The sequence below is a fragment of the Amphiura filiformis genome, chromosome 20, assembly GCF_039555335.1.
Source record: "Amphiura filiformis chromosome 20, Afil_fr2py, whole genome shotgun sequence".
In the NCBI taxonomy this organism is placed as follows: domain Eukaryota; kingdom Metazoa; phylum Echinodermata; class Ophiuroidea; order Amphilepidida; family Amphiuridae; genus Amphiura; species Amphiura filiformis.
Window position 1 is genome coordinate 58,930,600 of NC_092647.1, and position 23,115 is coordinate 58,953,714.

At 38.0% G+C, this 23,115-nt stretch overlaps 1 protein-coding gene across 1 annotated transcript; it reads right to left on the minus strand.

Annotated features, from left to right (window-relative positions):
• Positions 1-1,247: 1,247 nt before the first annotated feature.
• LOC140142983 (uncharacterized) lies at positions 1,248-22,917 on the minus strand. The gene is given in 16 exon segments (XM_072165008.1): positions 1,248-2,664; positions 3,474-3,770; positions 4,920-4,939; positions 5,111-5,569; positions 8,224-8,342; positions 9,674-9,840; positions 9,843-9,892; positions 12,192-12,296; positions 12,858-13,274; positions 14,011-14,097; positions 15,030-15,152; positions 16,266-16,317; positions 16,835-16,948; positions 17,983-18,182; positions 18,709-18,870; positions 22,713-22,917. Coding segments are annotated over 16 exon segments (2,454 nt in total). The 5' UTR covers positions 22,723-22,917; the 3' UTR covers positions 1,248-2,592.
• Positions 22,918-23,115: the final 198 nt, after the last annotated feature.

The following is a 23,115-nucleotide window of genomic DNA, read 5'->3' on the forward strand; positions in this document are numbered from 1 at the left end:
ATCATTATAGTAATGATAATAATATAGAAATAAAGAAATTAACACCAGTGAGAGGAGTGGGTAGGAATTGAGTTTCATACTTAATAATTTGACAGTTTGCCTGAACATGATCACAAGTGAACTGGAACATACATAGTACTGCAAGGTAGGTAGGTATTCATTAAAAGGTACATCCTTTAGTGGCAGTCAGGTGAGCTATTATACTTTTATAATTGGTGAAGATTCCCTTTTTTTTTTACTGTGCACATCAATTAACTCCCAACTTGTGCTAGTATGCACAAGTGAGTCATGTATAACTCAAAGCGCAACTAGCATAGGTGCTTCGCCCGAAAGTGCCTGCACACCATTCTTACTATTGTATATCAATCTATAACGTTATATGAGTCTTCGCCAATTATAAGCCAAAGTATACCAGTGTGGTCTTTATGAGGGAGAAGGGGTCAACTTCACTGATAAGCAAAACTTCACCCCCACTTGAAATTTATTTAAAGACCACACTGGTTATGAAAGTAGGTCATAATATTTGGGAAAAAACAAAACATGTCTTCCATCTTTATGAGTGCAGGGTTTAAACTTTTTTGACATGGATTATTCCAAATAGTAGTCCCTGAATGGGTCCAAATTTAAGTTAAAATTGCACATGGGCATTTGGTACTTCTTATTAAGATATTTAGTGTTTTTAGCTTTCATATTGTACTTTTACTGCCTTTTTTTGAATTGAAGAACATGAACAGGTTCCTATACTCCGTCAACTGTGGTATTGGGTGTCGATACCAAACACCTGTTGCTATCACTCCATTTCCATGGCAACGGAGATGAAGGAGTGGCTTTAACTCAATTGAATTGCAGGAGTCAATTTATTGAGCACAATAATTAGCAGTTATATACTCAAGGTAAAGAGTTGGGTGGGTTATATATTGTTTCGATCTTGGCATATTGCTGAAGAATAAGCGGCTTGCATTATATAATCTGTCAACAGAGGGCGTTCACTTCTCATAACTATTATTCGGCATTCTGCAAAATTCCCAACAATGATTGGTTGATTTCATACATTTGATTACAATCTAGTAGTATGATTGGTTGCTTTCATACATTCAAGTAATATGATTGGTTGATTTCATACATTCGATTACAATCAAGTAATTATACATACATGTATACGATTTGTAAGGTTGTTGCTCAGAATGCCCTTATGATACCTGTACCATAGCAGAAAAATTCATTTTGTCAACACTTTTTAAACCAAATTTGAAGTACACTTAAGCATGAAATTAAATATACTGTGAAATTTTCAACTTTATTTGAATTTGTAGAAATATAATAATTTAAACAATTCTATTCATATCTTTCAATGATTGTTGTTGTACTTAAATAAAATCCCAGAATTTATTACAAATAAAATAAACAAGGAAAAAAATGCACAAATAAATCCAGTTATCCTACAATTTGTTTTTTTACCTATTTTATAATAATGGCACCATAAGTTCAAGAACAAAGTCAGACACCACCTTTGAGACTCAAAATAAGTTTGGGGCTAGCCCCCTTGGAGCCGATTGGTAAGGGATGGCTTCAAGACCCAAGCGCCGGTGCCCTGTAAGGGCCAGTGATTAGGCTGGTTTCTAGTGTTCAGAGCAATGGCACGTGGATCGATCACCAGTTCTGCCAGGTTGCCTGCGAACAGGTTTTGTGGCCAACCCCAAAGTTTTATGGCGAGATTTATTTGATTAATTTCACATTACGAAAGATAGACTTTTATCAAAAAATGAGAAATCACTTAAGTATATTACACCAAGTGAACATGTTTGTTCCTGAAAAAACAGGCTTTCATTACGGAATCTGTTACATGCAACAATGTTTCAATAGGTGCGCTGTCGGATAAGTCAGCGTCACGCCTTGGGCTGTAGAAAAATTACTGTTTGCTTAGGGTACCCCAACCAACTGAAGCTCAGACTCCCAACCCCCAAAAAGGTTGGTATAGATTCTATTTATTTAGTACAAATATTTCAAATACCTACAACTACAAAGTCACATCTAATGCATATAAAACTGTAATTGATGGCGCAGTAATAGTGTCCCAGACAGTGATGGATGCCAAATAAGTACATAAAATATTTTAGCAACCGACAGACTGTACTTTTTGAACGATGGGGAACACAAACTAAACAATTATTTTCCCACAACCTTACGAAAGCGTGACAACATATCAATCTGACTGCGTACCTGTTATTGGGCTATTTCAGTTGAAATCCACACTACCACTGTGGAAGATTTTGGAAATATCTTCCACAGAGGGAGTATGTTTTTCAAATGTAATTGGTCAGAGTTAATCACTTTGAAACCCAACTGGAGTGAGTATTTATTTATAACATTCGGCCGAAGCCAGGCAAATTGTCTAACCTATTCAAAACGTATACTCCCTCTGTGAGAGGCTTTAGCTAAATCTTCCACAGGGGTAATGTGGATTTTAAATGGAACAGCCCATTGCATGCATGTTCTTCTCATAAGACAGTGTCTGAAACATTGCTCTTTGGCGAGGTTAAAAAAAAACCTCGTTGAAATAAAATGATGACCTATTTATTTATATTACAAGGCCTAATCAGAATTGTTTTCTATAGGATCTTCATCTTCCATTAAACTGGAAAATTTGTTAGGAGCTGTCCAATCCTGTAATAAACAAAGAGAAGAAATAAAATCGTCATTGATTGAGAAGTTACAAGACACATTCATTTATGTGGTAGGAGGAAAAGCCAAAATAAAAAGCTGCATTCATTTACCCCCCAACAGTATTAAGCCCTTCATAGTTCGCAAATGCTGATAGTGAATGCATACTCCTTGTGAAAGGACACAGGTTGCAATTTTAGTCATTCAATTTCTATCTAAGCAAATTTATAGCAGATGAATAAAAGAAGTCTTTTTAGGTATAGTCATTCCAATGCCTTCTGTGCTAGTAGAATTCAGTTTAATTTGACTCTTTTGATCTATAACGGCAACAAACAGGGGTGTGAAAATTCAGATTTAAATCTGAATTCAGATTTTTTGATCTTGACTTTTATCTCTTTTTCTGCACTTCCTCTGTACAAAAGTGAGCTTTCCAAATTATCTGTGGTCACTCAGACCACTGACCAAATTAAGAAATAGATGTCTCTTTCTGAAGGATGTGAGTGAGTCCCGGGAATTTGAGTCCCGCCCGGCCAGCCTCATACCCGGGAGCAAAAACCAGCTGCTCCATGATACCGGAAGGGCATTATTTAATATAAAAGCCTTGCCATGACCCAGTTTGCGTGAAAAATTTGCCTGCAAAGTTCAATGGCATCATAATGAGTACTTGCTCCCTATGGTCTATAAGTAGCCAAAATCCAATTATAATGAGGCCAGAGTTCAATGTGAAAGACATCAATAAATTACATAGGGTACCCGGTCACAAAATAACTGGAAAATCACAGCCCTACTCTTTCTACATTATATCAACTTACTGTGGGCTTTGGCTCTTCATATTTTGGTAGGTCACGAGGTGTTGGTGACCTTTTTTCTGACTTATCAGGATGACTTCTACCTCCGTCTCTAGGACCTCCTTCTCTTCTGTCATCTCTGGGTCCTCTTTTATCTCCTTCTCTTGGTGATAGTGGACCTCTTCTATCCCCGTCTCGTGGTGGTGGACCCCTCCTATCCCCGTCTCGTGGTGGACCTCTTCTGTCATCTCTCTGGGATGGACCGCGTCTGTCATCATCTCCTGCCTCTTCCTGCTCCACCTCCACCTGGACCTCTAGAATCTGCTGAGATCAAGAAACAAGTTACATTGTTAACACAGAGATTCTGTACAAAATAATGTAGTGATTTCCATCAAACTTTAATATTGTTATTGTTTCCTCAAAATGCTGAAATAAATATAGTAATAACAGCCAGGGTAGGTTTCTTTCCATTTTAAGATAACAGGGATGAAAGTAACCCTGAAGAAAAAATACAAAAATTGGGAAAAAGTGTGTGTAATTGGCTAAAAAGCCCAAAATGGGCTGAAAATAAAAGAAATTGTGTAAATCTGGACTACAAAAAAACCTGAATTCTGTAAAAATACAGAAAACTTACATCCCTGAAGATAAAATAACAAGATAAAGTGCAAGACTCCACTCCACTGGTTATTTTGGCAGTTTAACTTAGGAGTTCTATGGGGGTTTAATGTCTGGAGGAATATGACATTATGTGAAAATTGCTCTGTTGACATGACCCATAAGTTGGGACTTGTGTAAACAATTCAAATATATACCAAAAAAATCAGGTTTGAAAAAATTAACAAAAATAATGGATAACGGCAGGAGCTCAACATATTTGGTGACACATGCTCAAACCTATTTTAAAGTTTGCAAAAATTGTTTTAAAATTCAAGGAAAGTGATGGGTTGATGAAATACCAGAGGGCTGCAAATCTGACAATTTTTTTAATTTCATTTCATTTGTGTCAATGCCAAATGTCATCAAAAACTTTTGATCCCGCACTTGAAATTGCTCATGTCTAGTTACACAATGTGGGGTGCAAGGAAAGATTAATTTGAGGCCTGATCATACTTGACTTTCAAACTTTTAGCTAACTTTGATTTATTTAACCCTAACTGCGTGCCGTGTACTACAAAATACTACTTGATATATGCGCTGTTGTTCAATGCGTGCATCCCACATGGTGTGATGACAGTCACAATCGCCCTAAGTGATATATAGGCCGGTTTCGCTGGCCAAGACCCATGGCAAGGTGTCGCCAACCGTGTGCTTGGCATGCGAGGGGTCTCGGGTTCGAATCCCACCCAGAGCAAACAACTTCTTTCTTTCCTTTCTCTTTTTATTCCTTCCTTCTTTCCCTTCACGTCACCAAAAAGCCCTTAGGCCGTTTAATCTTTCTTTAATCAAGGTAGCCCCTTCAGTACCGTGTACTTTTCTCCAACAATTTTTCTCTAACAATTTACAACATACAATTTCACATAACAGAAGTTAGTATGAATTTAAAAGCAATGCATAGTAGCAACAGTTTCATAAATACAGTATTTACATTGTACATCAGGTAAAGTAATAGTAACATTAAATTTTCTTTCCAGGATTTATGTTTTTTTTAACTTTTCACTCACCTGGTGGTCGTTGACCTCTACCTGCAGGAGGCGGCCCTCTTGAGGGCTCTGTAGTTCGTTTCCCCCAAGCATTTTCTTTGGGTGGTGGTGCATCTATATATTTCTTCTCCGGTGTTGGCCCGCCTTTACTTGTACTGTCTCCACTAGGTGGTGAGTGACTTGGCGCTGAAGCAGGTGGGTGTGCCGCCGGTGGGGGCGATGCGACAGTCTCGCTACGTTTCGCCCAGGCATTTTCCTTGGGAGGGGGAGCTGGTTTCATGACCTTGGATGAATCATCTGGTTTAGGTGGACTTGTTGAATGTGATTTGGGTGCTTTGGGGGATAACGGTGATTTGGGGGATAGGGGTGATTTGGGCGTTGTCGGTGATGTGGGTGATTTTGGTTGGGATTGGGATTCTTCTTTCTTGAATACTGCATCATCATCTGGATTTGAACGCTCACTTTCTCTTCGTATCATAACTGTAAATCAAATCAAAGAACCACCATCTTTATTCAGTAAAAACCTTAAGGTGAAACACATTGAAAAGTGAATTGTATATTGTTGGAAAGCTTATGTCAGGAAGCAGAAAAGAATATTTTTTATTTGCCAAACGTACCAGGCTAGACAATCTCCATGCAAAGATTGGATATTGGCACCCCCCCCCTAAATTACAGAACGAAATTGTTCAAATTGGGCGCTTTCGTTGATGACGTCAGTGCAGGGACACATAGTTACTTCCTGGTTAGATTGTAAACACAATGTCCATGCATTACTGTGGTATGCATCGGGCCAATGCACAAACTCAGTCATTATCATCTTGCTTTACATGAAAAATATCTTCAATAAAATAAGAATAACATGAAGGAAACATCATGATCAAATCAAGAATGAAGTTCCTGAATAAAGTGTGTGGATTTAAAAATGGGAAAAGTGCTGGGGTGATTTACGATGCATTGCGAAGAAATTGCAGAGTCCACCAAGGCCAAGCCATCCACGATATGCAAAGGGAATATTACAGTAGGCCTACAGCACGAAGAAGCAAAGATTTGCCGAAGAACCGGAATGAAAACAGGCTGCAAAAAATAACTGCTAGTGCTACCAGTTCAGTTCGTCACACCAAGTTGAGATGAACTTATCACAATGAGAAAATGAAGGAAGAGAATAAGGTACATGTGCAGGATTTTTTAATTATTTCTTAACTTTACAACCGGTCATGTATGATAGGCCAACTCGTACATACGTACAGGATGAACTCAGTCGCCAAGTGTTCGGTATCCGCGACCGTACTGTACAAGACAAAAAGACCGATTTGATATTCACATTCGGATATTTCCAACTTATTGCTACTTCATCAGCAAAATTTATTCCTGCAAATGTTCCAAATATAAGGGAACGATTGATCAAATCTGCTAAAACACAGCGCAAGTGCTACCGGAACACAAAGCGAGTCGCTGTGTTTGTGCATATATATATCCACCTTGATCAGCTCCCTGCAATGTCTTCAGCAGCAATTTACACATTGCGTTCGCTAATCCGTACATGTAAAACATGAATGTTTCACTTTTTCAGCACACTGATTGTACTATCATTAAAGAATCGTGACACAAGTGACAATATTTTAATTTTATTCAGATTTCAGAATTCCATCCAATAACGGTCTACCAAGCCTAAATTGTATTCATTTATCTAATAAAGTATTTGTTTCTTTCAATCATGATTGATTGTGTAGAAAGAATGTTTACCGCAATGCGCTAAATATGAAAACCTTTTGTGGGCTGGATTTGATGAAATCAGTGGTTTGTTATTAATTTTGTGATTACTGCAAGACAATATTTTTAAAAACTCAGATATTTTAAAATGAATCAAGAATAGGGAATGTCACAAACAAGTATTTTATTCAGTCCATGACATGAACGGTAGCAGCAAGCATTTGCGCATGGAATTGATCGCAGCGAGAAATTCAAACTCAATTACCCAATTATATCCAGCCATTTTCAACTGAATTTGTCCAAAATTTACGGAAAATTTATGTGTTGACAATAATTCTATTATTTCTAATATATATAGAAGGAACCAGCAACTTGAAGATTCCTCTAATTTCAAGCTTTATTGTGAAAATGCATGTAAAGTAGACTTGCTGGGCAGCTTTCAAAGTACAGGAAGCAAGTCTTGTTTACATATTTCCAAGTAGGATCACGTGACTGCGAACCCTGAGCTTACGTCACAAGCATTCCCACGGTCATAGACGATCGATTTGGGTGCTTTTTGGGCACCTTAAAACGACCAAAAATTCATTAACTTTTTTTATTTTTCAGCTTTATTGGCCATAAAAAAAACAGAAAAAATTGTTTTTAGTATCATGACATCATAAGCTTTCCATTGATATATAACTTTATTTTCAATGAGTTTCACCTTTAAACAAACTATTTAAGAACACATACCTTTTGGGACTCCCTTTGTCCATCCAGCCCTATGTGATTTTTATAGAATAACTTTCTTATTCCAGACAAAAATGTTACAAATTTGTTCCTGTATGTTGAATTGACTGAAGATATTACTGAATTTCCATTTTTGGTTTTCTCTCAAGTTTGGGAGTGACATAGGTGTGTATTTCGCTGGTCACATTCTCAATTGCACATACTAAACCTTATCATGGATAGCTTTATAGGCTTACAATTTCTCTGTGATACGGAAAAACTGAAAAATTCACAGAATTCGGGGTTTGCTCACAGAAATTTGAAAATGCCACAAAATAGTGAAAAACTGTGTAAAATGTCTAACCTCTGTGTTGATTTGCAAAAGAAAACAAAGAAAAGTGATAATTTAGCAGTAATTAAACCATTAAACAATCCATTCTAGCATTAATTCTAGGCCTACGATGCAAGATTCTGGCCGATACAGCTCTTATAATATAATAATACAAGACAAATTACACTTTTCAAACATGCTTGTATTCACTTTTCAGTGCTTTATAATGTAACACGGAATTTGTAACACGGAATTTAAATTTTGTAACACGGAAAAATCATGGCTTTAGCCTACACATACAAGGGCAGTTTTTTGGCATGGTTGTGCAAGCACTAACATCACTACCAAAGTTGAAACAAATTATTTCCAAGATGAGCCAACCTACCTGGGCGTGGTCCTGATTTGCCTGAACCTGAGCTGCTATGCCTTGATCTTCTTTCTGAGACTCTTCCTCCTTCATCTCCATCACTCTCCCGTCGTGATGATGAACTACCACGATCTAATCTGTAATGGACAAAATTGAATCACAATATTATTTCTGTTATTTCTATTTATAAGTTCTAGGCTCTGGAAGTGCCAGCCTCTATATTGTAGTTCCAGCCTCCTTTAATCTGGAAGTTCCAGTCTCTAAACTGGAGTTGCCACCTCTAAACTGAAAGTCCCACCCTCTAAACTGGAGGTTCCCATCTCTAAACTGGAAGTTCCAGTCTCTAAACTGAAAGTTCCAGCCTGTTATACAGGAAGTTCCTGTCTCTAAACTGGAAGTTTTGGTGTCTAAACTGAAAGTTCCAGTCTCTAAACTGGAAGTTCCTGTCTCTAAACTGGAAGTTTTGGTCTCTAAACTGAAAGTTCCACCCTCTAAACTGGAGGTTCCCATCTCTAAACTGAAAGTTCCAGCCTGTTATACAGGAAGTTCCTGTTACTAAACTGAGAGTTCCAGTCTCTAAACTGGAACTTCCAGCCTCTAAACTTGAAGTTCCCGTCTCTAAACTGGAAGTTCCAGCCTGTTATACTGGAAGTTCCAGTCTCAAAACTGGAAGTTCCAGTCTATAAAACTGGCGGTTCCCGTCTCCAAACTGAGAGTGGTTCCAGTCTGTGTGAAACAAATAAACCATGGCTTATGACGGAATCTGGAAATGTGATTTAAAGCACATCTTCACTTAAATCCAGAGTTGCCATTTTGCCAACCTTATAAAATACTTTTCAGTATTCTCAAGACTTGATCAAAATCAGCCTTGTCCATTATAAAATCAATACATTGTTTTCAGACTTTCATATCACTGTTCTTTATCATTTATTCAGTATTTTTCAAGTATCTCAGTAAAAGCATGACAATACTGTTGCCCAGATTAATTTCCCGAGACTAGACCCGGCCTTTGGCCAAACGCTTGTGGTGCTGGTGTGGGGAAAAGGCTACGACAATGGTTAAATTGTGTAAAATCTTAATAAAGATTACACTTTTTAAAAAATTTCATCATAAAAAAAAAATAAGATGAAATAAAAATGTGCTCATTTCTAGAAATTATACTATTGGCAAAATATCTAATTCTCGATCATGAGAGAATGTTTCTTTTGCGCCAGCGTACTTTTCTTGGAATCTCGCGACCTACATTACTCAAACCTTGACCTTGCCTACTACAACCATATTGAAAAACCTGATTGGTCAATTCTCAAAAGCTGTGTTTGCAGTTGCACTGTAAGCATGTGGTCTTTGCATAGTACCCTTAACACATAGGCCTATATCTGTGCATATGTGCATATCCAAGTTGGCTCTCATGATTGAGAATTAGAAATTTTGCCTATAGTTGGCAGTTCTGTAAAGCTCTCTCTCTCACCTTTCTTTTCTTTCGAAGTCTCGTTGTCTTTCTGCTTCTATCTCTTCCCTTTCCCTGGCTAGTCTATCTTCTATCTCCTTCTCCCTGGCTGCCGTGTCCACGGGTTTAGCTGCCCCAAATATGTTAGAAGCGGCTTTTGCTGGTGCTGGTGCCTTTGCTGCTTGTTCAATGGGTTTGTGCGCTTCTCTAGTACAAGCTTCTTATGTTCACGAGGAGGATCTGAAAGATCAGAGCTAGTTTCCTTGGCTAACCCCATTTTGGGAGATATAAGCGAGTTTCAGATATATATATATTTTTATTTACTACTTGTTTATTTTATTTTATTTCATTACACCACACTGCTGGTATACAACTAAAAGACATACAATATAAAACAAGTGATGATATTGGGATAGTAAGCCCTGTCAATGTCAGAATTAAAAAAACAATAATATAGTGGCCACTCTTTAAAAATAAAAATCGATAAATCGATTTTCCACCCAATTTTACTCATATCCTCTACATTCATCCATACATGATAACCATAGCCCTCAGTTTTTTTATATGTCAGAGGCATAGTTCAGTCATTTTCCCCCCGATATTTCCATACTTTTTTCCATTATCGGCAACTTGGATATACTGATTTTCTGTAGTCACACATAATACATTTCAAAGAAAAAACAGGAAAATTCTCCACAAAACAAGTTCATAAATCTGGAAAATGTCTCAAAATGGGCTAAAAAATATAAACACAGAAATTTGGGCAACAAAAAGAAGAATTCCTTTGCCTGTATTGTAACTGCAGTAGAATGTAATAGCTGCCTTTTGTAAAATACCTATTGTCTGCAGCACAATCCCCTCAATGGGCCCTCATGCTTATTGTAAAGTGTTGATGTTCTGTATACTTTCCTGATGGCCACTAAGCTAACCCCCAAGATATCACCTTTACATGTAGTTGGGTGTTTTTTCTAGTGTTATTGGTTAAAAGTAGGGATGACCATCATAATTTCATGTTGCCCCTTTTGCTACAAAAGATTGTTTTCTGGAAAGAACTCATCAACAGAAGTATTTTGGTGGTTAAATGGTCAAAATCGGTCAAAAACTTTTCGAATTATGAATTTTCAAAGTTTCCCATTCTGACCGGTCATTGGAACGAAATAAATTGACAAAGTCTAAATATAGCAATGTGAGCAAAATTGGTATAAGCATATATTTACCTTTTTATATTTCTTTATTTTAATATATATGGAAACATGAAACAAGCATATTGTGAAAGTATCAAAGGGTTTCTTATGAAATGGCACTTTACTAGTCAATAGCATTAAGTATTTCTTCAAACCGAGGCACTGAAATCATGCTTTTAGAAAACATTTGCCAAAAATCATCCATAATGGCCAAAGTGGCACAAAATCAAAAGTCCAGGTGAACTTTTTTTTCCACAACAATATACACTACACATAAGAAAAATACTAATGTACTACAAGGATTTTCAACATAGGAATCCAAACAATCAAGTACCAACATGCACAGCTTTGTCCTGATATCACTTCTGGGGTTTTAACAAAATGTTTAACCTCTATTGTGATTGGCAGCAGCACAAGGTATCTCTTTGATAGCTGATAATGCCCAGCCATTCAGCAAGTGGCTAATAACAGACCTTGATAGGCTTGAATGAATACTGTCATGTGCTACAAAACCATCACACTCCAGGGCCTGGTCACTCAATATGCTACTGGGAGCACAGTACTTTAACAATGGAGTGAAAGACTCATTATTGATTAGGCGCGTATTTTAAAAGTACAGCTCCTGTGCGTGTATAGCAGCAAGTCAGTGCAGATGGTATAAATATAAGAAAATGTTTAGGGTTGAGATCAGGTGAATAATACAACAAATGAGCATGAAACTTCACATTTATGTTCAGAAAGGTGTCTATTTAACATGATTCGAAAGGTGTTTGGAAATTCCAAAGGGAAGCTGGTGATTTAATTTTTAACTCGAGATCTACTTGTCCGCTTTTTTTCCTTTTTACAGAGGGTATGATAGAGGTAATAACAACAACTCTGCCAAATTACAGCTCAGTAGGTCAAGGTGTTCACCTGATCTTTTTCATCTGAATATTTTGTGCCATTCTGAGCAGTGCTGCACTGGGCCACTGGCAATTAAGCGCACTGTGGCGATGGACCAATTTTGACTCACACTTACAGAAAAACCAAATAAGTTATGATGCTGTAATTTGCAGGATAGTTACAAAACATAATTGGCATTAACATCTCCAATTTTTACAGAAAAATTATGAAAAATAAAAGAATGAGATCAATTTAGAAATGTCTGTGCAAGCAGTGCACAGTTGAGCTCCCTGCATGTCTATGGGAGTGTTCTAATCAAGTTGATGGTTCATTGGTCATCCCTATTAAAAGTAAGTACATTTATTGAAATGTTGCAAATGGCAGCTACTGCATTCTACTGCATTTACGATAGTGTTGCACTCTGCCGACAATATGATTCCATATGTGTGATAGCATTATTTAATTTTACTAACCTCGATCCCTATCCTCGCCACCGTCTCTTGAACTTCTCCATTCCCCATCAGCATCATCACGAGGTCCTCCTCCATAACCTCTCCCTCCTCCATCTCGGCCTCCTCCTTCAAACAAATATACAAGCATAACAAATTATTCAACATTTCTGCAGGAAGCAAAGTCCAATAGACAGGAGTTAAAAGACTGAATAATTCTTGCATCAAAGATATGATAAAGCCTTAAATGAACATGAATCAACTGTATTCGAACTGGTCAAAAAGCACTTAAAAATCCGTATTCACTGCTGGCTGGCAAGGTCCATGCTGGCAGGCTCAGAGTGGAGCACCCCTGAAGCTATAAACTTTTAGCGTTTTTAAAGAAATATTACATGTTTTTTGAATGGTAAGAATCTGCCCCTTGGAACATTTTGGCTTATTTTGACCCTTGCCACTATCATATGATCAGCTCGTATTTATAGGTGAGTATTATTCGGTTTTTGTTACTGCGCGCGTCAATTAAGTCCCAACTTAGGCCTGCGTAAGTTCACAAAAGCATCAGTCAAGCAATACGCAAACTGCGGTCTGCGTAGATGGTGCGCCAAGCTGTTTGTATACGCGATTCTATATCAATCCACGATATTATGAGTCCCGACGATTAAGAGCTGATCAGAGTATAATACAACTTACCTCTATCACCATATCTGTCACCTCCTCTATCACCGCCGTACCCTCCTCTATCACCACCATATCCTCCTCTGTCCCGATCACCACCGTATCCCCTATCTCTGTCGTATCCCCTTTCTCCGCCTCGGTCATACCCTCTGTCACCTCCATAACCTCTGTCACGGTCACCATATCTATCCCTGCTGCCACCATAGCCTCCGCCGCCACCTCCGTACCTGTCGTTATCACCATATCTGTCTCCGCCTCTCCTGTCTCGGTTGTAGTTTTCAAAACCCCGGCCACCATCTCTGTCTCGGCCATAGCCCCCACCACCAGCACGGTCTTGATTGTAATTATCAAAACCACGCCCTCTGTCTCTGTCATCTTTTGAAGTTCTCCACTGTGATTGAGAGTCTGCTCTTCCAGCACCACCACGGCTTTCTAAACAATCAAAGAAACACTACATGCTTGTTATTATTATAAAACATTTCATATCACAAGTTGATTATCATTCAATTATTAGAAAACAATTTCAGGACTTTTCAGGGGAGTCCTGTGACTTTGTGAATAGCTTTCTCTCATGACGCATGTTCTATGAACAATTGTTTAGAAGATTTGCATAAGAAATTTTAAAGCAGTGCAGTTCTCATTTCTCAACCAAATGACAAAGCAAAATGGAAATGCTCTCTTCTACTACTACTTGATATCTGTCACCATAGGCTAATTAAATTTGATGATTTTCCCGTCACCATAGGCTAATTAAATTTGATGATTTTCCCGTCACCAGCCCGCATTGCCTTTTAATGGCACGTCAGAATGTCATTTTGCAGAATAACTGTGCCATTTTATTGAAAATTTGTACTGTGACTATAAGTCTTCTTTCTACATTTGATAGTCCCTGTATAAACAAATACCTCGTAAATAGAGGTCAATATTTTAAATAAGCTATAGAACAATTGATCTGTCATCTTCTTGCCTACGACATGGCGCATTATTTTAAAAGAAATAAAGGATAATTCAAATAATGTGTCCGAGGTAGTAAAATCGTAAATAATTTTTCAAACGTTTTTACTACCGAGGACACAATATTTGGATGTAAAGGATAATACTGCATTATTTATTCCTATTCTATTACCATAAAATAATGTTATTGTTACCCATTGATTTTTTTTTTCACCTTCATAATTTTCGAATCCTCTTCCTCCTCCTCCTCGTCTCTCCCTGTCAAAACCGCCTCTATCACCATAGCGATCATCACGGTCTCCTAGCAACAATAAACCAACAACACAAATAAACATTAACTAATTGGTTGACTTAGAACAAAAATTATACCAAGTGAGGTAACTCGTTTTATTGATGAAATGAAGAACTGCATCAACAAAATGAGTTTTTAACCTCTAGCTTGGTTTGAGGTTACAGCTTCTTATCTGCTTGTCACTTGACTGATATCAGCACATGAACAACTTCCTTCCAACTTCAAGCTTAATTCTTATCAATTGGCATTGAACAACTCTTCCTTCCTCTTTAAGTAAATCTTCCAAGGCTACAAGTGACAACAACAGAAGACAATTTTATCAGCATTAAAAAAATAGTGAGAGAGTATGCAATCATGATTAGAGATTACCTGTTTACCAACTTTGAACTCAGGTAGTCCAGTGGTTTAACTTTTAACTGGTAATCGTGAAGCCCTGGCTGCTGTGTTGGTGTTATTGTACACACACCTGTTCAAGCCAAGAGTATGTGTTTGTTAATGGGGCACAATGGGCCATTCACAAAGGACATTTTACTGGCTTGTACAGGTGCATGGCAAACAAAGAACATCAACTCAGCAGCCAGGATCTCTCAAAACTATAAACTTCTGACTTTACGCTCATTTCGTGGAAGCAGATCACATGTCAGTTTGCCTGAGCTTCATAAAGTCATATAAATCATAATTTTTTGGGCTTGCATCATTTATTTCTTATCCTCGCATATATTAATTGTGTCTAGTCGCATTGTCTTACGCCCTTCCAGCGAGAAGCATAGGCTGCCTCCTTTCTTCAGCATTAAACAAAAGAGGAAAGATTGCCCTTTTCCCAAATATGATAACAATGACTTTTTTTCTCTCAAAATGTGACAATTAAGTGTGTGAATTGAAATATTTTTTCAAGTTCAGGTATATTTTATAGGTAATAAATCTATAACCAAAACACTGACCTCTGCTAAATGAACTTCCACCTCCACTGCCTCTGTCAGAGAAACTCTGTCCGCCGCCGCTCCTCCAGTCTGTATCATCTTCAGTGCGATCAAACCCACCTCCATGGCCACCTGTTTGACCCTCTGTGATGTAAGAAAATAATGATTAGATCAAAATACTAAAGTCAATGAATAAGATAGTGGAGAATAATTGGATTTATCATACATTTAGAGTACATTACTATTACCTACATATTATATGTAACATGTAACATGGAGCCATAATCACCTGACATATTGTCTTGTCAAATACAATAAGAGGATGGTCCTATCAATTTTTGCCATCGCAGGTGACAAATCTAATAGCTTTTGACCCCTATCCATTCCCAGCATACATCACGTTTGCCTACCGATCACTATCACTTGGCGATATATGTCATTCTGTGATTTCACCATGTGGGGAAATTATAACACATGGTGAAATCAGGCCATCTTTTAAAACCTAACCTGGATTAAGATGACCCCGATGACCCTGAAATGCCCTTTAAAAGATTTGCCACATTTTGTCAAGTAGATGCAAACTAACAAGAGATTGACATATCACAACATCCTAGGTGAATCAAGAAACACTTGATACACATGGTGGTTCTCAAACTACAAGCAGAGATGTAAGTGAGGTAACGATCCATTTCCTGAAAAACATGCGAGCAGGGTTTCTGCACCTTGAAGCATTGAAAATTCAAGGACTTTTCAAGGTCCAAAAGCACGATTTTCAAGGACTTACCACAACACGAAAATCATAATGCGGCTCTCCATGCAGCACATATTAACGAAAGTGACAGCTTCTCTTCACTCCCCAAATCTTATCAAAATTATACTTTAGGTAAAATTCCAATTTTCAAGGACTTTCAAGGACTTCATGCAAATTTCCAGGACTTGAAAAGGTGTTTTCAAATTCAAGGACTTTCAAGGACTGTGGGAACCCTGTGCGAGCCTAAGGGAGCACCTCGCCAAACTTCCGGAATTCCTGGGGTGCAAGGGGGCTTGTCCGGGGAACAGGCTGCTGGGTATCACCCCGTCCAAAAGTTTTTGTTGCTCTTTTTAACAAATTATCATCATCCAATTCCGGAAATGTAAAAAACAAAAAAAAATTCTGTGGGATTCAGGTCAACTATTGATCAAAGATTCCTCTTACAGCATTATTACTGAATTACCTATAACTAAAATTCCCTAATTAACTGATGTTGGGTCACTCACCTGATTGAGCCTGACTTGCTAGGTCTACTCGAATACGCCTATTTCTCATAGTCTATAACAAACACAGAATATAGAGAGGTTTTTGTTAGTAAGCGAGAATCCGAGAATCCATTTAAAAAAAAAAATTCTCCTACACAGATTTGTAAATGGGGGGGGGGGGTGTATTAACATATTATACATGTCGCTTTTTTTTATTTATCATGAAATAGTGTTTTCAAGACCTAAGTACAACAACTTATGAATTACAGAATTACTTAAGATTTTCCCTTTTGGGTCCTTTCTGTGGGTTTCAGGTTGGGTAATAATGTGGCCACAATGCGGTCGATCGAGGGAATAATTTAGATTTTCTGAAAGAATTCGCCAGCGAAGTGGATACATAACTCCTTGGTAACTGGATGACGCACCTTTTTGACTTTGTGTTGCGATCATTTCGATCGTGGTGCTGAACTCAAAGCGTGATCCAGTTGACATAGTGATAATGGGATTACACGTAAGTACGTAACACTTCGCTGGCGAATAGACACCCCTGTGTTACCCCTACCCCTAACATTGAATAGGTTCCATTTTACCTGTTCATTTAATTGTAAAGCCTGCAGTAATGATTCCATGTCATCTAACTCAGCGTAACCAAAACCTTTTAGTCGACCAGTTTCTCCTTCCCGTGGTAGTCGTACTTGACTAACCTGTTATGAAATTGAATAAAAGAAATACTTAACATATTATAATATATATTGGTAAGAAATTACTTAAAGTTCGTTCAGCTTATATAAGGCGGAAATTATTTGGCTTTTGTTACTGCGCACGTCAATAAAGTCCCAACTAACGCTCGCGTAAATTCACATAAGCGTGCGCCAGTCACGCATTACGCAATGCACAACTAGCGTAAGCATTGCACCCAACTGCGTGCATACCATTCTATATCAATACACAGTGTTTTTCCGCCTTATATAAGCCACACAAACTTTAGAAAGGTGACATTTTAAAACTTTTCATAGTTCTGAAGGTACTATTCAGCAGGTGATAAATTACAGAATTTCCTCTAGAGATATGGTGTAGTGGGCACATACGATTGCTGGGTCAGAGTGGCCTGTACATGTAGTCGAGCTTTGTAGATTGGTTTTAAAGTTACAAAATATGCAACAAAATTGTAGTATTTTAGTTTTTCACCATATTTAGCAAGACACATCTCTGATGGAGAAGACAAGTACTGTGCAAAATCTAGGATCCATAATTGCACAAAATTTCCAATATTGTGGTCAAGATTTTTTCATATTTCGGTTTTCATCAAGATTACATTGTGTGCGTGTTCATTTGCTACGCGAATTGCACATATTGCATTGATTCTATTCACTGCCGAAACAATTGGAATTGGTAATCTGATAATTGCTTAAAAGCAAGATTGCCAGACTAAAATCTATTTTAAATTTATATTATTTTTCAGTCAATGACTAGGCTGATAAAGATTGCAAGTATTTTGTTTGGAATCACGGGGGGAAGCTGGTGAAACCGAGATGTACCATTGCCATCACATGTACTACAGCAATCGCATGGGGGCCAACAGAAGTGGCCCTTTCAGGCCTATATCGCTTAGTCGATAGAGGACACAATTTATTTCGAATACCGAGAATTATAGACAATCTGGGTTTCCATCCCAATATAAGAGAATGTTGGGTGGACATTGAACAACGGAGATTAGTGAATACAAAATGCTCCTTACATTACAATTCCTAAGAAATCTGCTAATATCTTCTTCCTCTGCATCAAAAGGAATGTTGCCTAGATACACTGTGTATGGAGGCTTGTCTGGTAGTTTACTTCGGTCTATCTCTAATGGCTGGGCACTTCGGGGCGCTGTTGGCAGAGCAGCCCGACTTGGTAGTGGCTTCCCATAATTTCCATCGTCCCATGAGGGTGTAGCTGTAATGAAATGATAAAAAAAACATTAAATATTACATCACAATTCCAGCAGCTCATAGATAAAATTCGGGAAATAAAAAAAAGTTGTTTGGTTGTCATCATGTAACTACCGATGAAACGTAATTAGGAATTGCTAAAAAAGCCAAGCCATAGGTCTGACTGCAGGGATGCTGTCATGTGTAACGGCGATCATTTGGTGTCTATTTGACTACAAGTAACTGAATTCAAGCGAGAAACATAAATTCTACACTAGCAAACTACCTGCCAACCTGGTTACGTGCATGTACTGCCTGCTTACTGCAAGACTAATGGATGAAGCAGGTGTTTACAATCACAACATAATTCTAAGGTCATTATACTCACAGTGACCTTTGATATTTAAAATTATGTTTCCTGCACATTTTGTTTTGAATTTATAATGTGACAATAAACGGCAAGTTAAAAATTACTCAAACTTGATCAGATCCTTGAACCAGCCCAGCATTTGGAAAGAAATAAGATCAGTGAAGACAAAAAGTGAACTTACTGTCTAGTCCTGCATCATCTGTCTGATCTGCCCATGACGACACTTCCTGGTTGCCAAGTACATAACTGGTTCCTGGTCCTGATGGACCACTACCACCTGATGCTGCTAAGAAGTCATTGAGATGTAAGGTCTTGCCCTTCACCTTGCCTCTCTTCTTGGTTGCTATGGATGCAATGGAAATGAAATATGCAATTAAGAAGACATTATACTATCATCAGTGTTCCAACAGACTGCAATCTTGCTTATTTATACCACCTGTGGCATCTTACAAGTCACAGTTCAAAAATGCCGATATTTTCATGCTATCTTGTGTAGTAAGCTTACCAAGTTGCACACATGGTCGATAATAGTGTCACTTTTTTTTTTTTATTTTTATTGGAAACCCGGAAGTGAACCAGAAGTCAGTGTTTCTAGTTCATAGTTCATCATTTTAGCGCGAGTTTTAAGTTTACCTAATGATTTTAACGGGAATTATCGTTCTAAAATTTTGACAGATTATCAATTTTAAAATTCCACAATGATTAAATGCCCAAATACCATATGCAAGTGATAACAAAATTTAAAATCAGCTTCCAGCTATCCCTCTACAATACAGGTTGACTTTGATTCCCACTTTTATGTACAAACTCTTTTTCGTCTATACCAGTACTACTACATCAAGTACAAAGCTGCAGGCCTAGAAATCCATGGCAGTGCGGGCAAATCCATTTGGATTTTCGCAAGAGAATTATTGCATGAATCCTTGCACTCCACAATGATTGAAAAAAATACTGCCCTCTATCAGTCTGATTTACTCATCCAAGATGGTCGCTTTGGAGAACGAAAGATCCCGGTGACCAATGTGTCTTAAATTACCCTCTCAAATGTATTGTACAATATATCAATGATTGTACTTTATACCATATTCGCCATTTTGGGGGTTCAGTTGCGTAAAAAATGAAGTATAAATAGTCAAAGTGGGAGTCAAACTTGGTATATGTGCATCTTTTTCTTTTCAATTTTGTAAACTGTCTGTCAATGTTTACGTGAAATCACATGGATTCACCTGGTTTATGTTTGACAAGAATATTTAGGGTGAATCAATTCATGGATTCGCATCGGATTTCCAAGCCTGAACTAGGAGCAATTTGTTTTAGAAAATTGCTCCTGGTCCATATGATTTTTACACGTTGGTGGCTTTACGAGGGCAAATTTGCTTCCAGCGGCCGTGCCCATTAATTTCCAGGCTTGCTCAGAGGTGTTGGACACGGGCCTTTTTCAATTGACATTTCCCCTTGGCTTGAAACATTTCCACTTGTACTTGTAATTTTACAAAGTTTTCCAATTTTTTTATTTATTTTTGATGCAAAGCATAATTGATAATTGATGTTTGACCTTTCCTCACACTAAATTTTTGATCCTTTATGCTAAGCACTGGAGCCTGGAGGCAAACGCAATCACAGTATTCGCTGCCGCAATTGGGTTTTTTGGGTGCAATTGTGTTTTTTCAACATTTTTTTAAAACACCATTTCCTTTAAGGGCATTTCGCGATCCACAGCATCATCCCCACTTTTCTCAAAAAAAGTTCAGATTTTTATATCACTGGAAACCTCTGGCTACATAATGTTTATGTACCAAAAATTTCTTGCAGATTAATTTGTTTAGCAAAGTTGAATTTCGTTCTGGTATACCAGAACAAAATTACAACACATTTTCTCTCTCTCTTGGCTTGGCTTGGCTAACAAAGATTTAAGGCTGTTGTCCACGTTTGCCGCCACAGGCTCGCTGGTGACTAACGAGGCCGATGCGGGATAGGCAGGTCCGACTGCAGTAGTTGCAGGTAAAAGTCTGATAAGTGGTGGGGGTTCTGTTGCTGGCTCTCTTTCCGCCTCTTTCTCTCGTCTTCCAACTGGGTTTTTCTTGAAATTTCAAAGGCAGAGACAGCTTGCTGCACTGTGTGTCTCCAAACAACACGGTCAGCAGCCAAGGTAGACCAGTGTCTGGGATCCATGTTGCAGGCCTTCAGAGATGACTTAAGGTAGTCTTTGTACCTTTTTAGAGGTGCCCCTACATTTCTTCCCCAGATGACAGCTCGCCGTACAGGATGTGGTCTTCCATTCTATGCACATGTCCTGCCCATCGGTGCTTTACCGTGCTTAGTCATGTGTGATGATGATCATCAGCATGATCAGTGCAGAGTTGGATTCATTATTAGCCCATCTTCCTGTCACCTGTAAGAAAGTACATTTCTGTCTTGGAAATTGTTCCCATCTTCAGTTCAGCTGATCTTACTTTTGACAAAAATTGAGTCAAGTTGGTGACTTCCATGATGTTTTTTTTTTTTTAATTCAAATTTGGAATGAAAATCCCACATCTCAACCATGCAACACAACATCACATTCTCACAAGCCGTGTTTTATGAAAGTCAGTGAGAAATGTTATGTACTATTTTAAAGGAGGATTTTGTGATAGTTTTATGTTAATTTTCCTCGTCTTTGGAATGCACTTCCAGTGTCCATCAGGGATCAGTTTGTTTTGCATAAAAGTATGAGGCCATTCAAAAGCCACCTAAAAACACATTTTATTGAAATGACTATGCAAGAGCTGGAGCTGGACTCCTAAATTTTTATGATATTGTAGTTGAAATATGTGTAATGTGTTATATATTATAAAAGTGCAATATTTATGTTTTGATTTCACTTGTCTCGGTGGGTTGGAGGGGTCACACCCCACTGGGTGATAGTGTTCGCGCTCCTGGCTCCTCCTGGCTAGCCTACCGGGACAATCTTTTATAATTTTTACTTTATGACATGATTTGTATGTGTATTTTTGATGTATTTTAGCCAGTTATGTAAAATAAATAAATAAATAAATAAATAAATACCAGCACCCTCTTGTTATTTTCAGTTGATTCCGATTTTGCATTTGCGAGAATAGACAATGTGTTGTAATTTTGTTCTGGTATACCAGTCCAACACGAAATTCAAATTAGGCATGGGAACGTTAAACGCGTGTACTGTTAAACGCACGACTTAAAAGTCGTTTTCAACCTTCAATTTTCCATTCTTCAATGCTAATTAACAGTTGAAAGTAACAAAATCTGAAGACGACTTTAATAATTTACATGAAACTTGCTCAAAACATTCATTATTTAAGGCCTATACGTCGAAATAATGCATAGTTTCTGACATGTTTGGGCCGTTGACTTCACGAATTTTACCTTTGGCTAATGAAATTAAATTATTAGTTTCCTATCACATTTTTTTCAGTGAAATATGAGGTCATGATTTCATTACCGTACCGGTATTCATTATTTTGGAAAATTTCATTTATTGTCCAAACTTTCATTTATATGGCTATGCTATAGGCCTACCTATATTGTTGCTGCCAAAAAATGCTTGACCCCCCTTTCGACCTGCCGAAAAATGCTTGCCCCCCCTTTGGCTTGCCAAAAATCTTTGCCCCGCCCCCTATAATTCACCACCCGGGGTTACACATAATTATTGCACCACCCCTTATGTAGCCAGAGGTTTCCAGTGCAGCCAGTGCAGTGGTATAAAATCTCAACTTTTTTTGAGAAAAGTGGGGGGATGAGGTTGTGGATCACGAACACGAATGCCTTTTTAAATTTAAAATTAGTAATAGTATTACCACTTTGACCAAGTAATCAATACAATGTTGGGTAAATTGCTCCCATCCCATAGACCCTACCATACCATACGTACATAGACATGACAGGGACTACACACAGTGACAGTGACATACATTTTGTACCGCATGTCGCACCATACGTGTATACGCACGTTCACGTGTTTAGTGACTGCACGATAACATTCGCGCACCACACCTACTTTAAATCTACAATATGAAGTCTCTAATCAGCTACGATTTCTTTAAAAACAAAATTCTTTACTTCAAATTGAGCATATATAACCAGAAAGTTGAAAATCAACAAGATACAATATTGCTAAAGTGTGCAAAAACAGATGTATTTTGAGGACATAATTCATGAAGTTCCACTAACCTGACGCCATCTTGATTTCAGCATATGGTTTCGCGCGAAAGGCCCGGATGGAATTTTAAAGTTTTTCTCTCTCACTTGATTTAAATATATTAACGAAAAGTCAAAAATCCAAAGTAGCTGATGCTACTTTGATTCGAGATTTGTAGGCGTAGAAATGACAAATTTGTCCCGTAAATCAGGGAAAGTCAAAAGTCAGTCATAGTTCACTGAACTTTGAACTTCCCGTGCTAATTGGATTGAGCATGCGTAATAAAAGATGAGTGCTGCCAAATTGAAAATTTATTGGATTTTGCTATAATTAGGGATTTCGTCACCGAGTGACAAAGACCTCCGCCCGCCCCGGCAAAGACCGGAATCGCGGCATGACAGCTTGTTGTGGCAGGGTGAAACCGGAAATCCCGTT